Raw genomic sequence first — 16,704 nt, 5'->3', positions numbered from 1 at the left:
CTTCAGTTTGAGTAAATTGTGTTCTAACAGAAAGGTTTCTCTTGTAGTTTAGTTGTGGAAAATGTGAACCGTGCGTGTTTTCTTTCTGATGTATTTGGTTTACTTCACATTACGTTTTAATAGGAAGAGCGCTGACCCTCAAATACTTGAGAATTTTTACAAAGTGTGAAGACCTCAAATTGGTTAATGACATTTTTTGAAGCAAAAATACACAAATCCAGTAAACATTTTAGTTTTTAAATTGAAGAACCATGACAAAGACATGTGCAGTGTCGGATACTTTACACTGGAAAAATATATAAAAAATCTAATTTTTTTGAATGAACTGTTTCTAACTCAAGCTATAAGCCATGCATCCATTTAGTCAAGCTCATGGAGGTTTGTAGAAATTCCAGACCATTTGGGGGAATTCCAAGAACACCGTTTGTTGAGTTGTGTATGAAACTAAACAAAGAGAAACTGTACTTTTCTCACTTTAGGCTCTTTTGATATTTTGCGCTTGAATTGTTGGAACCAGATCCCAGTTTCAGGGTAAAACAGAGCTGGTGGTCATAATGTAGCCTTGACAGAACCTCATTGTGATCCAAACCTCCCCCCGGTCTTCATGGGGAAGCCGCCCTCTGCTGGAGCTCTGGGACTCGGAGGACTCAGAGCAGCAGAGGAACCGGGGGGGATCTGGGGTTGACTGCGTGGGAGTGGTGGAGCGGGCAGGTACGCCGGGCCGCTGCCACACAATAGAGCACTAAATTCAATTAATCTGAATGGCCGGCATGGCTGAGAGGGAGGGGAAGGCGTAAAGCTCTAAATGAGATTTTGCCCCTTCTCTCTCTGCTTCCCCTCCCCTCCACCGCTGCACCCCGCTCCCCCCCAGCACTCCCTGCTGTCCCCAAAGCCAGGAGGTGATTAGAGACACAGATATAATTAGAAGTGGGATGGTGTCGCCGTCAGTGTGTCATACGCCGGCGTTCCCCAGGGACACGGCACGCGTCGATCTTGTATGAAACAAGATATACGTTTATCTCTTATTTCTCTGTTTGGTGGCTGAATAGGAGCAGTGTGCTGTTAGCTTTGCTGGTGTGCAGACATTTGCAATGTTTAACATTTTTACGCAACGTAGCTAAAGGTTCAGTTCATCCAAATCTCATATTTTTGATGCCCAGCTTGTCAGAAACCCATCTTTGAGATTTCAGTTGTCATAGAGGTGAATGGATTTTGTATTCTGGTGTTTAACTGAAGTGAAAAATAGCTTCTTTTTTTTTTTTTAACAAATCCAGCATCACTTTCCACAATTTGTCTAGAAACGAGTTCAAAATTAATAGGAAACAAGGACACAAGGCTCTAAATGTGTAAATGTTTCTTTTATGAAACAAGATGTACATTTTTATTTTATTTCTCTCTTTGATGACTGAATAACACAATTTATCATTTTTATGCAACGTAGCTAAAGGTTCAGTTCATCCAAATTACATATTTTTGATGCCCAGCTTGTCAGAAAACCATCTTTAAGATTTCAGTTGTCATGGAGGTGAATGGATTTTGTATTCTGGTGTTTAACTGAAGAGAAAAATAGCATTTAATGAGAGTCCAACATCAGTTTCCACAGTTTGTTTGATAGAAACGAGTTCCAAATTATTAGAAAACAAGGAAGCAAGGCTGTGTAAATGTAAAGATGTGTAAATGTTTCTTGTATGAAAAAAGAGCTACACCCCCTGTCAAAAGATTTAGGACACTGTCTCATTCAAATAAAGCAGAACCTGTCCTCCTTTTGACAGGGGGTGTATTTCATCATATGGATGTGATTAGGGCAGGACTCTGATCATACATGTAAAGTTTCAGGCAGATTGGAGCATGTTCAGGGCATTTACACAACATTTGAAATTTCATGGTGAAGGATCAAAATTCCAGAGGCCGCCACGGACACGCCCTTTGACTTTGGAAAAAGATTTTAATAACTTTGGATCATTAAGGCCTCCTGTATGTACTGGCCCAATTTGAGGTGAATTGGAGTTTCCCCCTAGGAGGAGTTCGCTCTAGAAAAAAATGGAAAATGGGCAAAATCTGACATTCAACACAAAATAGCTCACTTCCTGTTGGGTTTGGAATGTGGCTGTCACTGACTTTTTTGTTCAGCCTGATGTGCTGCATATGTGTACCAAATTTGGTAGATACACCCCCTGTCAAAAGTTGTAGGACAGGTTCTACTTTATTTGAATGAGAAAGTGTCCTAAAACTTTTGACAGGGGGTGTACGTTTATCTGTTATTTCTCTGTTCAGTGACTGAAAACTAGCGTTGTGATGTTAGCTGGTGTGTACTCACTGGACATATTGGGCATTTTAATGTGATGTAGTTGAAAGGTCGGTTAGCCCAGGTTTGATGCTGTTTTGGAGATAGTTTTGGTTTTGGCCACCTAGCTTGTCAGAAATTCTTTTTTGGAGGCGTTAACTGCCAACCGTACCATAGAGGTGAAAGAACTGTGTATTCTGGCGCTACCTGCAGTGGAAAAAATGCATCTTTAAAAAATCAACCATGACTTTCCAGAACTTCTGTGTGTCGAAACTAATTAAAACTGCCCCTACTGAAATTCAGGGATTATCTGGAACAACCAAAGCTCTGAATTATGGAGTCACAGCAGTGCCACATCAAAATATAAATAAATAAATGTGGAAATACGAAGAGAGATAAATAAGGAAATATAAAGAGAAATAAATAAATAAATGTGGACATATAAAGAGATAAATAAATAAAAGGAAAAAACAGAAAAGGTCAAAGCAAAGACAAAATTTAAAAAAAATTTATTTCTATTTATATTTCCACATTTATTTATTTATTTATTTATATTTATATTTCCTTATTTATTTATTTATTTCTCTTTTTTATTTCCACATTTATTTATTTCTCTTTATATTTCCCTATTTATTTATTTATTTATATTTTGATGTGGCACTCCTGTGACTCCATACTGAATATGGAAATATTTATACTGGTGTTAGGAAATAAAGTTTTGAAATGTGTGAGCAGCACAAAAACGTCCCTCTGAAACCTGAACAGATAAAACAAACTCATCCATCCATCCATCCATCCAACAATCACACTCACATTCCCACCCATGGGCAATTTTAGCGTAACAAACAAACTCATGTGATCCCTCAACTTTTAGCTATAATATATTGTGTCAAGAACTACTTATTTATTGTTAATAACTGTATGTTGCATCATCTTTTACACATATCTAGCTTTATGTAATAGTTTACCGCTCATTCTCCTTCTTTAACCTGTTGCCTTTAAGTGCACTTGTTCTTTATGTGGAAATACTCCAAGAGCAAAGAAAACACCCTTGTGAGATTCCTTGTACGTGCTCACATGCTTGTCCAATAAAACTCCTTCTGATTCTATCAATGATGGTAATAAAATGAAGTGGACTGACCCTGCTTCTTCCTCTCTCTCTCTCTCTCTGTCTGTTTTTCTTCCTGCTTTGCTCTCAGGGAAGAGGATAAAAACATCTTTGACTACTGCAGAGAAAACAACATCGACCACATCAGCGAGGCCATCGGCTCCCAGAAAGTGGACGTCAATACTAAAGATGAAGAGGTATCTGCGCGACACGGTGCCAGGAAATATGCCAAGTGAAGCTGTGGCGGCTCGGATGTGAGACTCGCTATTAATAGTGCCACTCGAGTAGATTATTACCATGACAACGCTGTCGTTTCTGTATGCGCTGCCGAGTCCGTACCAGCTGTGTGGCGTCGCGCTTTGACCCGCCCGGTGCAGGAGGGCAGGTGAAAATGATCGGGGATGCGTCGTGAAAAATACAGGTCACTGGGGGATAGTTTCACACAGCTTTTTCTGCAGTCGTTACATAATGGTTTCTCACACACACACACACATATGTATGGAAGCCCATTTCCGCCACTTGAAAAAAAAAGTCAAATGCTATCTCATAATTATGAGATAAGTCATAATTATGAGTTTCTATCTCATAATTATGACATACTATCTCATAATTATGACTTTCTATCTCACAATTATGACTTTCTATCTCATAATTTTGACTTTCTATCTCATAATTATGACTTTTTATCTCATAATTTGGACTTTCTATCTCAGAATTATGACTTTCTCAGCAAAATAAATAAAACCAAAAATAGCCTGCAACGGCTTGTTCTATGGAAGCCCTTTTCCGCCACTTGAAAAAAAAAGAAGTCAAATGCTATCTCATAATTATGAGATACAAAGTCATAATTATGACTTTGTATTTCATAATTATGACTTTATATCTCATAATTATGAGATAGGATTTGACTTTTTTTTTCCAAGTGGCGGAAACAGGCTTCAATACACACGCACTGCTCAGGCTGAAATGCGCAAATTGTGTGGGCCCCTATTACCATGGCGAGGTGTTTTCTGGACTGACCCTGAAATCCATTCATCTGTCCTCGATTCATTACCGCCTAGGCCAAATGGCTCGATCCCCAGCCGCTCTTTCATCGCACATAAACACTCAGCCGGCCGGTGAGTTCACGGTCTGAGGCCAGATGGTTGAGGGACCTCGGCACACAAAGCTTTGTCTGCTTCAGGCTCATTGTTGGCGTCGCCTCGAACCTGCAGTTCAGTTTAGTCCACAGCAGAGGGCAGTGGTGAAGTTCCCCAGCAGAGGGATGTGCTTCTGCAGCTCAGAGACGGAGATTATCTTTCACATCACTCGCCTTTTTGTCACTAAAAATCCTCCTGTGTTGCGTATTTGCGGTAGTGATCAACAAATGTAGTTTAGAGTCTAAGTGTGGGACGCATTGGGACATGCTTGGCGCGCTTTCCTCTTGGTTGCTTGGATTCAGATTTTATTGCTTTTTTTATAATTAACATTTTAATCTGAAAAGCAAGAATCTAGAGTATTAATAGTGTTATTTAGTGGTTTGTTACACAGAGCTATCCAGGATTATTGCTGATAAAGTTACACGCAAACATAACAGCAGACTTACCTCTGCATGAGAAAACATTTTCAAAATCATAAACCTCTTATAATATGAAATTACTCTATTTTGCACGTAATTAATATGAAGCAACATGTGGGAGAATACAGTTCCTCATTTAAACCATAATGCATGTTATTTAGAGATAAATAAAGCTGTTTATTTATTGCTTCCCAAAGTGAGAACAACTGTGGCCAAACAGTTCTAAGACAGAATAAATATCTGTATTATATGAGTCTTAATTTTTCAGAATGCTTCCAGTTAAAGCCCTGACAGTCTAATTATGCAGTTATATGCAGTTCTTGTACTTGGTTTGGTTTAAACCGGGAAGTACGTCATTTGGCGTGTTCGGCAGCGGAAGAATTTCCTGCTCAATCTGGCGTGTGAGGAATTAAATGATATCCAGCTGTGCATTTATTTATTTATCGCTGCCAGATGACCCAACACCCAAAGACAAACCAATTTAGAGATTAAAATTCTGCCACAATAGGAGGTAAATCCTGAACTGTAAGCGTTTTAAGAAGTGTATGAATGAACTGAACCCGAACGACAGTCTGTAACTGGTTCTTAAATCTTCTTTTAAGACTTTTTAAAAAAAAAATTCTACATTTATTTATGTGATTTCCATGAGATTCTTTTTATTTCATTTCATCGCTGTCTTGTTTTTGCTGTAACTGCATCTCAATTTGGATGTTTCATTACATCTAAATTACCATCATACCTGTTCCTGCAGTTTAGCTGTAGAAGCAGCTGCATCATTTTTTTTGCATATTTACTGTTTTGTGCAAACCATTTAGCGTTTCTGTTAGAGCTGAGAAATACAAGAGGAACAGAAAGAAGCAGTAAGATTTTTAGGAATGCATTTGCAGTACGTACATCGTTCATGCGTGTACTGACCGGGGCGTGCATGTTGTGCGTCTGGTTGGACATTAGAGTTTGCACCGTGTCTAAAAACAGAGCGGTGCTTCTGTGCTCTGCAGCGCGCAGGAATTTGTCCAACTCTGAATTGGGAGCGGAGAGGCTTTTACTTTTTCACCTACAGGACCAGAGAGCGATAAAAACCTCCTTAATAAATCCTCTAAAGCATTTTCTAAACTGCAAATTGTAATTTTTAATGACTTAATTTTCTTTTGGACACATTTTTTCACCACTGCAACGCCCCAGAAGCCCACATATCTTATTGCCGAGTTTGTACGGTGGCCTGTAGATGCCAGAAAACTCCATCAGTTAGCAGGAGCTCACCTGGAGGGGAGGGAGGGGAGGGAGGGAGGCCCCACCTTATTGGTATTCTGGCCTGGCTCATAAGTATCCATTTTAACATGCAGCCTCGGTGATCAATATGATTTAAGCAACAGAATTGGACTTGGAGAGTTTGCTTTACCTAATTGGCCTCACTGAAAAATGAGCTTGTGTGGTTTTATTAGAACGAGGATCTTGGACCTGAGGAGAGGACGGTGTGTGTGTGTGTGTGTGTGTGTGTTTGTGTGTGTTTTAGATAGAGTAGGGGGCTGCTCATGTTTGGAGCACGGCGTCTCATCCATCAAGCTTTACAGAACGTGTGCAATTTATCCCAGAGACTTCGGTCTGAGCCCTGATCACCTCCTGGAAAATACACCAACAGAAGTCCAAGCATCTCATCGCTCCGTCTGCAGGTCTCTGTGGAGCTCTGAGTTCTAAAATGCATCGTTTGTTTAGTCTGCAAGCAAAGAAACGCACTGAAGTCGGCTTAATTTGGAGGTAGAGGAGGGAAAAGGTGATGATGGGACACTGCATGCAATGAAACACATTTAAATATCGGAGTTCTTCCGGCTCTGAATGGACCTTTGGAGGGTGATTTTTGTCGGTCCACGTATAGTAAAGATGCAATAAGTTTAGATCAACTTCATTGATCCCTTAGTAGGAAACAAGACAAGAAATGTAGTAAAATGAGGATATAAATAATGAATATGTACACCATTTCATATTTACAGATATGACAATATCCAGATGGGTATGTATAAATATGTGCAGTTATCTTCTTTGGTAGATATCTACACATTTTTCTGTTCTTTCTGAGCATTTTTGTTCACCAAATGTTCAGAAATGGTGAGGCAATGTGCGTTTTTGTCGACAAATGTTCAGAAATAACAGGAAAATGTGCTTTTTTGTTGACCAAATGTTCAGAAATAACAGGAAAATGTGCTTTTTTTGTTAACCAAATGTTCAGAAATAACAGGAAAATGTGCTTTTTTGTTGACCAAATGTTCAGAAATAACAGGAAAATGTGCATTTTTGTTCACCAAATGCTCAGAAATAACAGGAAAATGTGCATTTTTGTTCGACAAATGCTCAGAAATAACAGGAAAATGTGCCCAAATGTTCATAAATAACAGAAAAATGTGCATTTTTGTTCACCAAATGCTCAGATATCTACACATATTCCTGTTATGCCATGAAACAAATATAAATATCGGGGGTTTTCCTGCTCTGAATGGACTTTGGAGGGTGATTTTTGCACTGCAGTCAGCATGATTGGTCCATGCATAGTAAAGATTGAATAAGTTAAGATCAACTTCATTGATCCCTTAATAAGAAACAAGACAATTGTTTCTTATTTCTGAATATTTTCTGTTATTTCTGAGCATTTTTGTTCACCAAACGGTCAGAAATAACAGGAAAGTGTGTAGATATCTGCCAGATGAGGTACCTCATTTCTCATTGGTGCACATTTCCTAAACAAACATGTCTACTATCCTTCCATACATGCAACCCATGTGACCAAAACCTGTTGAAAATCTAGGTTTTGTGACTTTAGAATATGATTTTCCTCTAGCTAAAGCCTCTCAGAGTGTACTACTAATGCCTTTGTGCAGGAAAAACCCAGAGCCATGCCTTTAATGTTCGGCCGTCCGGTCTTATTTTCGTGCGTGATGTTAACGGTCGTCGTGCGCTTTGTGTTTCAGGGTCGCGCTCTCCTGCACTGGGCCTGCGACAGAGGACACAAGGAGCTGGTGTCGGTATTACTGGAGCACAAAGCCGACATAAACAGTCAGGTGAGCTGCAGCTTTCTGTCTCTTCTCTGCACGTGTCACATTCAGTCTGAAGCACAATTTGTCTGAAGGAGGTTTTCAACAGGTGATTTGCGAGTGAAAACCTGTTTTTGGCAGCAATAAGCTACAGTCAGGTTGAGCCTACAACTCAGATTATGATGATATGACCCTAGACAAAAGACTGCCTTTGTTCTAAATATCTGTAACGTCTCACTGGGAGTAAAGTGTTGCTCAAACGTCAGGCTTCAAGCTCTCTTTTAGTTTCTGTTTATCATGGAACATCATTTGTTTTGCTTATGTTAGTTTATATAAGCTAAAAACAACAGCAGCTCCCGTGAGTTCTCCTAGAAAACATACTGTGGTCAGTTAATGGGACCCAAATCCAAGTTCTGTTTGGTTGGTGAGGACACAGAGTAGTTTCTATCAGATCCAAATGATGAAGTGACTCCAGGAAAGGTCAAGCTTTTAATTACTGGCCCTTTAGAATGAAGAAAAGTGCAAAATGTTCAAACAAAAATGGCATCGTGGCCCCAGAAAGTACCTGTAAGTGTATATATGTGGATGTATCCATATTTTCCTACTGAAAACGCAGTCTTTTTCACCAATTTTTGAGGCTCTAGCATCAGTAGAATTTGGTGTGTAGCAAGCATGGAAAGCCAAGTTTCCATTTTTTTGCTATTTCGACAAAATATTGATGTGAACATTCTGATGTGAATTGATGTCACAAAGCACAAAAACTGCTATGCATAGTGGTATATATGGTCACTACTAACCTTGCCAGCAAGTTGATTTCTCGCGATATTTGTGAGTTCACAAATCTCTCAAGAAACCATCTTGCTCCGCCCCCGCAGTCACTGTTTGTACAGAGCCAAGTTGGCACGGGCCAGTCACGCAGCAGTGTTCGTGTTTGGGGCGGGATATCCGGGTGTGAAGACGACACCAAGCGCCAGTAGATCAAAACAAACATGGCAACGGAGGACAACGATCGTGTAGATGCTGCTATTAAGTCAGTTTTAGCTGAATCTCCTATCGCTTCTTTGAAGGAAGAACAACGAGAGGCGCTTTGCACATTTCTGGATGGTAAAGATGTTTGTGCTTTTTTTACCTACGGGTTTTGGTCAGAGTTTAATCTACCAATTGGCTCCGCTCGTTGTGAAGATCCCGCGATTGGCTAAAAACAAACCTGTCAGAGGCGGGACATACTGTTGCATTGTCCAATCCGTGCCTCTTTCCCCCGAACGGATTTACATGAAGCGGTTCCAGATTGATATTGCGGAGTACTATCAAGTACTACACAATTATTAATCTGGCTATTGCCAGGTTAGGTCAATACAAGTACAAAGTTACTGGTAGAGTTGAAATTTAACAATTCAGTCTGTGTCATCACCAAAGTTAATGGCTATGGGAGTTACATTTCTGGAGATACTGTTATCTGAAATGGCTTTTTGGGTACGATTGTTTTCGCTAAGGTGAAAATGCAAAAATTCACACGTGTAAAAACGAGAAATACTCAAAATTCTGCCAAAATATTTCCCAGAACCTAGTTTTGGGGCCTGAATAACAAAGTTAGCGAGACTCTGATGCGACATATTTCTTGAATTCTGTCTGAACTGAGACGAACGTGCAGCATCACCGTTACATTTTTAGATTCTGCTATTGGACTGGAGTGTTTTGGGGAGTTTTTTTCCAGTGGAAAAGCATAAGTTTTATGTGTATTTCATGATTATATGTAATTCTAGAAGTCCCTATTGAATGTGTTTGATGCATGTGAATAAATATCAGCCTTTATGCTCGATGGAGTGAAGAAATTCCTGCTTCTGTAACACCGATCCAAACATATGCACAGGTAAACCCAAAGGCAAACATCTCCAGCATTGCCCTTCTCTTTTCTCCCTCCGTCCCCTCCAGAAGGTCACCTTTAATTCACTTTGTGCCACAGACAAATCCCTCAGGGCTTTAGCAGACAGAGTTAGCTGGTAGCTAGCCTAGTGTTTAGGCTCACCGAGGTTTAGCAGCATCCAGGAGGCTTTAGCTTTGGCGGTAAGCTGGCTCAGCTGCACATCGGAGAAATTACTCCTCCTCCCAGCCCGGCGGCACTTCATCGGGCTGCACGCTGAGGTTTTAACTGTAAGGACGAATCAATTGGAAGTAATCAGGCAAATTGTTTTACGTTGCACAACCCACATAATCAGGACATTTCACAAATGACTTTCTCTTTTGTGGTCATGCGTGGCCCCTTTTGTTTTGAGCGCCTGCTGGGAGGGAGGGTTGGATTTGTGGCGAATGCCTCATAAAAGACTTAACAGCGGGATAACTACGACACACTTCACTGATGATTTACAGCCATATCAAGATAATGACGGCAGAAGAGGATTGATGTATAGACGGAAGCTTTTGCCCTTTGTTTTTCAAGATCTGGTGCATTTACAGTCATGTATCTATCATTAAAATATAAATTAATATCTGTGAGTGCCAAGAGTTTTCAGCAGTCAAAGCCAGAAACATAAATCTTTGCACAGGTAGTGATGTTGAAGGGAAGAATTTGAGCAGACTTTTAATGTATTTGTGGCTCACTTTTGTGGGATTTTTGCTTCACTTTTTTGTTTGTTTCTTCCTTATATGTGACTTGTAATGAAGCAAACAGAGAAGACTGATCAATTTAAGTTGTTTAAAATCCTACTTTTGGGTAAAAGCGTGCACGAAAACCTATGCCGATGTTTCACAAGCTGGTTTCGTAGCCACTCGGTGCACAGGCTCATTAAATTTCAAATAATCCATGTGCAAAATACCAAAACACGCAGTTGTTGTGTAAATTTACTTGTTCTGAGACCAAGTCTAAAAAAAAAAAAAAAATCAGAGTAAAGAATGTTTGAAAATGTTTTTTTTTTTTAAATAGCAAATGAGTCTGGAGTTCCCCTTAAAATCCCATTTTCTCCTGTCCTTCCCAATAAAACGGTTTAAATCGTCTTTTTTTGGTATTATTTTTTCCATTGATGTCTCTTGTAACATTTTAATCAGCATAATATTTTAAATAATAATTATTATGTCTGGAACCCTGTTAGCATATCCTTTTTTAGCATGGTAGAAGAAGAAAACAGTGGATCACACATTTTTGTTGTTTTTCAATTCAATTTTATTTATATAGCACCAGTTACAGGTCATATTGTCTGAAGGCGCTTTACAGAACCCATATGCCTGTTTTCTGTCTCGTTTTTGTCGTTTTATGTCCAGTTTTTGTTATTAACATCATCATTTTTCCATTTTTCGAGGTTTCTTCCCTGTGAAAAGGGTGTTTTCTTGCCACTGTCGCCTTTGGGCTTGCTCTGGGGGTCAGGCATATGGGTTCTGTAAAGCGTCTTGAGACGATTTGACGCTATATAGAATAGAATAGAATGCCATTTATTGTCACTATACACAAGTACAATGAGATTTAGAGCATCTCCATCAGTGCAAGATACATGTAATAAAAATCACAAAAAAGGATAAGTTAAAACAGTTAAAAAGAATAAAAGTGCATGGTCAGTGTGATATTGCACATTAGAATAGAATATATAGAATATAAATAGAATATAAATAAAATTGAATTGAATTGAAAAGAATGGCTAGAGCAAAGCTACACCCCCTGTCAAAGGTTTTAGGACACTTTCTCATTCAAATAAATTAGAACCTGTCCTAAAACTTTTGCCAGGGGGTGTATGTCCTCTCTTCTATTTTTCATCTTTTCATCCATTGTCAGCCTTGATTGAATGTCTCTCTCTACCTCATATTATCAGGATCAGACTCATTCTTTGGACTGTTTTCCATCAGTGGTCAGCAGTAACAGCTAGCTAAATATCTAGCTTCTGCTGCTGAGAAAAAGATCACCTTAGCATGGATTAGAGTAGGGTTAGCAACAACACAGAAACATGGAATAAAAATGGTGCTAGGCCTTTGGTAGGTTTCTTTATTTACTTATTGATGAATATGTGGCAGAAAATTGTAAAGGAAAAGGTTAATTTCTCAATAATTTTACAGCTCAAATGTCCTCTAGTTCTGGATGCCCCATAAAGTGCACTGGAAAAAATGCCCCTCTCAAAACAAGAAAAAAACATTTATTTCAAGGAATTTTCACCTTGAAATAAGTGGAAAAAATCTGCCAATAAAACAAGTGGAAAATGGCTTGGTAAGATTTCTTGAAATAAGATGTGATATTTAGAATACTGAGATCTTAAAATTAGCTGGGGAAACTTATTTTAATCTATTTTACCAGGACTGTCAAGCTAAGTTATCTTAGAATAAGCCAGACCTGCTAAAAAATAGTAGTTCTTCACTCAAAAATAGATTTTTGCTTTCATGTAACCTCCTAATTTGAGATGTATTAACCCTCTTGTTGTCCTCATTTATGGGCGGCAAAAAATATTGTTTCCTTGTCTGAAAAATTTTTTAAAAATCAGTAAAAAAAATCCCCTGAATTTCTGAAAATTTGCAAAACCTTCAGGAAGAAAATTCCAGTAATCCCTTAAAAGTTTCTCTTAAAAGTTTTATTTAAAAAAAAAAAATCCCCCAAATTTGACAAGAAAATTCCTGCAAATATTTTCAAAAAATGAGTAAAAATGTTCCAAAAAATTCTAAAAATGTCTAAAGTGATTACATATAAATCAGGAAAACTTCTAATATATATTTTTTAAGAATATTCACATAAAACTCAACCAAAATCCAGCGGATTTTGGTTGATTTTTATGTGAATGTTCTTAATACTTTTAGCATTTCTTTTTTCCACCAAAACACGTTCAAAGATCTCCTAAAAAATGTTGAAAATGTGGACATCAGAAATTTCACTGTGAAAATATATTCCCCACATTTTCAAACTTTAAAATGAGTCAATCTGACCCACAGGATGACACAAGGGTTAAACTTATTTTGAGTTTTCTTCTAAAATTCAACTCAAAACAAGATAATTTCAAGATTGTTTGACTTAACAAGATATTTAAGATGCGCTGTCTTAAAACAAGTCCCTCCTTTTGCTGAAATGTCACTTGTTAAGTGAATTTATCTTAAATCAAGTGGGATGAGACATTTTGACTAAAAATAAGACAAACAGACTTGGTAAGATTTAGCGTTTTTGCAGTGTGGATTCATGCATTCAGGCCTCTCCACCTGCCGTCTCTCAGGTGTCTGAGCCGGTCGGCAAACAGAGGAGACTGAATATTAAAGAAACCGGACCTCGGCGTCAGAGTTACTGGTAGCAGATTTATGAGGTGGCAAAGAGGTGGCGGAGAGAAAAATATGGTGCAGCTAAATCATACCACTCTGTCGCGATGCCAAATTATCTCACTATGTAGAGCTTAGAGAACGATATGCCTCTCATTAGAACCTGCTCGAACATCCTTTTGTTCTGCTCGTGGTTTCTCGTCTTGGAGTTCAGTCAAGGAGGAGAGAAGTGGAGGAAGGAGGGAATGAAAGGAGGCTAGTTTTGTTGTACTGGGGAAAGATAGAAATTGGATGGGCGCTTTTATGTTTCTGCCCTTTTGCCCGAAGCCCCTTCGACAGGAAACGAAGACCATGTGAGGCTGTTCATGAGAGGAACAGAGGAATGTTTGGGTTGTTTGCCGGCTATTAGAGCGACCAGTAATCTCTCTCGACCTCTACCAACTGCCGAGCAACCAGTAAATAAAGATCAAACATGATTTATGCTTAATTTGTTGATTAAAAAAAGGGGAGGGGGACTCGAGAGTTAAAACAAAAAGTATTATTATTCGCCTGGCAGAGGAGGAAAATCATTTGAAATTAATCAACTGATTGTTTCAGTGAATTGTTCCCAAACCCTGGTAACCAGCATTAAGGGCCGGTTTGATAGTTAATCCAGGATCAAGGCGGGGAGGGACGACAATAGGTAGCCGTTTGAATACGCAGATCACAGATCAGCCACCTGGCAGCCGTAGAATCGGGTCCTGGTGTTGGTTCAGTACGTTAAACCCTGCTCCTGCTGCTGCTGCTGCTCACCGTATCACTGCTGCCTCAGCTAATACGCCCTCAGAAAGTGGGCCAGGCAGCAGCAACTGTGACAATAAAAAGATCACAATAAAACCTCCTCTCATGTAATAATGGAAATTAAGGCTTAAATACTTATATTCTTTGTGCTCTGATGTATTTACAGTAAGCACATTAATGGTGAATAAGCCTAAGTTTAGGACATTCCATCATATCGTGACAGCAGCAGCAAGAGCAGACGCAAACAGGGTGGAATCAGCACTAATTAGTGTTCAGTGAGCTTTGTTTAAATACACAAAGAACTACCATTTTCAGGGCATTAATTAGACTGTCATCCTAAGCTTTCAACTTAAATACTGTTTCAGATAGTGACTAAAATTTGCTCAAATAAACAAAAGCTGCACCCCTTGGAATTTAAAGAGCCTCAAGGAGCTCTGCGGATATAAAAAACTTCCAATTTGCAGAATTTCAATGGTTGTTTTTATGAAATACCGATGTGTTGTTACCTTTCAGAGCTATCAAAGATCAAAAGGTCAAAAGGTTCTTTATTGTCATATCATTCCACATTTGCACATGAAACGAAATTGGACCCCGGTCCCGGTTTCAGCCATAAAACAATATAAAACCACTTTCACAAAAGACAATATAAGTATAAAGAGACACACTAATATATACAAACCTACAACATAAATATAAGTGCAGTGAACCATCAGTTAGTGCAATATTTAGTAGATAAATAAATGAAGAGCCTAGTGCAGTAGACACCCCCTCTCAAAAGTTTTGAGACACTTTTTCATTGAAATAAATTAGAACCCGTCTCAAAACTTTTGACAGGGGGTGTATCTAGTATCCGCTTATATAGATATTCACTAATTATTGCATTAACAGTGATAGACACTACCATTCAAATGTTTGGAGTCACTTAGAAATGTCCTTATTTGTTAAAGAAAAGCTTTTTTTTTCAATGAAGATACCATTAAATGAATAATAAATCCAGTGTAGACATAGTTAATGTGGTAAATGACTATTGTAGCTGTAAACGTCTGATTTTTTTTAATGGAATATCTCCATAGGGGTACAGAGGAACATTTCCAGCAACCATCACTCCTGTGTTCTAATGCTACATTGTGTTAGCTAATGCTGTTGAAAGGCTCATTGATGATTAGAAAACCTTTATGCAGTTGTGTTAGCACATGGATAAAAGTGGGAGTTTTCAAACTTTAGAACAGCAGTCTGTATCTATATTTAAAATGATTTAGTCTGTTGTATTGTGTGTTAGAAGCTGATACAGAAACAGTTTATTCAACCAGAGATCAGAGTCACATGTTTTTTTTTTAATCTGTTTTATTTCATTTTTTAAATTTCCATGTCAGCAGTCATTTTCAGGACATTGTTTGGGCTTTAATCTGGAACTTTAAACTTAAATACTTTTTCGAATAGTGACTAAAATTTGCTCAAATAAACAAAAGCTGCTTTAGTTTCAGTTTGAACAGCCTCCAAGAACTCTGGAGATGTTCAAGGAGCCTGCTTGCTTATGAAGAACTTACGATTTGCAGAATTTCAAGGGTTATTTTTTTTTTTTTTAGATACCTGTTTGTTGTTCCGTTCTGAGTTACTGTATGTATACACTACAATGGCTGATCAAAAGCAAGAAGGTACAGCGTAGAAATGTCACAGACGTGTTACAAACTAATGCAGAAACGAAGCTACTTCGTCCAGAGATTAGTCACATTTTTTTTTTTTTAAATATGCTCAAATGAACTAAAGCTGCATCTCCTGAGAATTAGAACAGTCTGTAGAAAGTCTTGGGATGTTCCAGGAAGAACTCAATCAGTTTCCAGAATTTCAACGGTTATGTAAAGAAATACTGATGTGTTGCTACCGTCTAGTGCTGTGTAAAGTCTTAGCCTTTTATTACAGGGACATGATGATTACATTCATTTAACCCTAGAACGCTGCTAACTTTTCTTTTTTTTCAGTCTGAGCGTAAACCATCCCAAAGTGCATGTATCTCACAGTTCTTAAAGAAAATTCAGGGAAGAAAATACCTCAGGAACTTGTGGTAACTCAAAAAGGGGATTTTTTGTAAAGTTAAGTTTAACCGGTAGTTCCTCTCATGCCGCCAGATTTTTAATGCTTTTTAGCATTTAGTTTTACTTTAACAGTGTGCTGTGGTCATCCTCTGTAACACCAAACCCACAGCTAACCCTCATCCCCTCCACTCACAAACGAGTCTCAAGTGGAAACCCTCCTCTGACCTTTACCACCAAACTTCCAGGTTGCTGTGGAAATGTGCATTTATAGATGAGACATTCTCGTTTATTCAAACAGCAGAGCTTTGGCTGAGAGGAGCTGCAGACAATAACAGAGACCAGGAGAGGTCCAGGGTGGGCTTGTGTGACTTAGACTGTGATTAGTGGGAAGGTGAGGGACTGAGGGAGGATTATGTTGACAAAGAGGACGGACAGGTGAGCTGCAGGTTAACAAAACACAAACAGGACAGCAGGAAGGACGGAAGCCTTAAGGTCTGACACTGGTGCAGGATTTGAGCACGTGGCCGAATCTCGCATGCTTTTACTCGACTCATTCTTGCATTTTTAAAATTTTTTTTTGCCTCTCTGTCTCTCTCTTTTTACCCTCTCCTGATCACTCTGCCCCCCCCCCCTCCCCCCCATCGCCTTCACTCCATCCCTCCCTGCCTCCGCCTCTACTTTGTATTAAAACAACATGATCCATG

General features: G+C 38.9%; 1 protein-coding gene across 1 annotated transcript in view; it reads left to right on the top strand.

Moving 5' to 3' along the window:
- Positions 1-16,704, top strand: part of acbd6 (acyl-CoA binding domain containing 6) — a 51,824-nt gene that overhangs the window by 12,434 nt on the left and 22,686 nt on the right. The window contains exons 5-6 of the mRNA XM_022207355.2: positions 3,484-3,589; positions 7,911-8,000. Coding sequence (XP_022063047.1) covers positions 3,484-3,589; positions 7,911-8,000 — 196 coding nt within the window. The remainder of the gene's footprint in view (positions 1-3,483; positions 3,590-7,910; positions 8,001-16,704) is intronic.

The sequence above is a fragment of the Acanthochromis polyacanthus genome, chromosome 4, assembly GCF_021347895.1.
Source record: "Acanthochromis polyacanthus isolate Apoly-LR-REF ecotype Palm Island chromosome 4, KAUST_Apoly_ChrSc, whole genome shotgun sequence".
NCBI lineage: Eukaryota > Metazoa > Chordata > Actinopteri > Pomacentridae > Acanthochromis > Acanthochromis polyacanthus.
The sequence above is the reverse complement of the archived record's forward strand: the minus strand, read 5'-3'. Positions and strand labels throughout refer to the sequence as shown.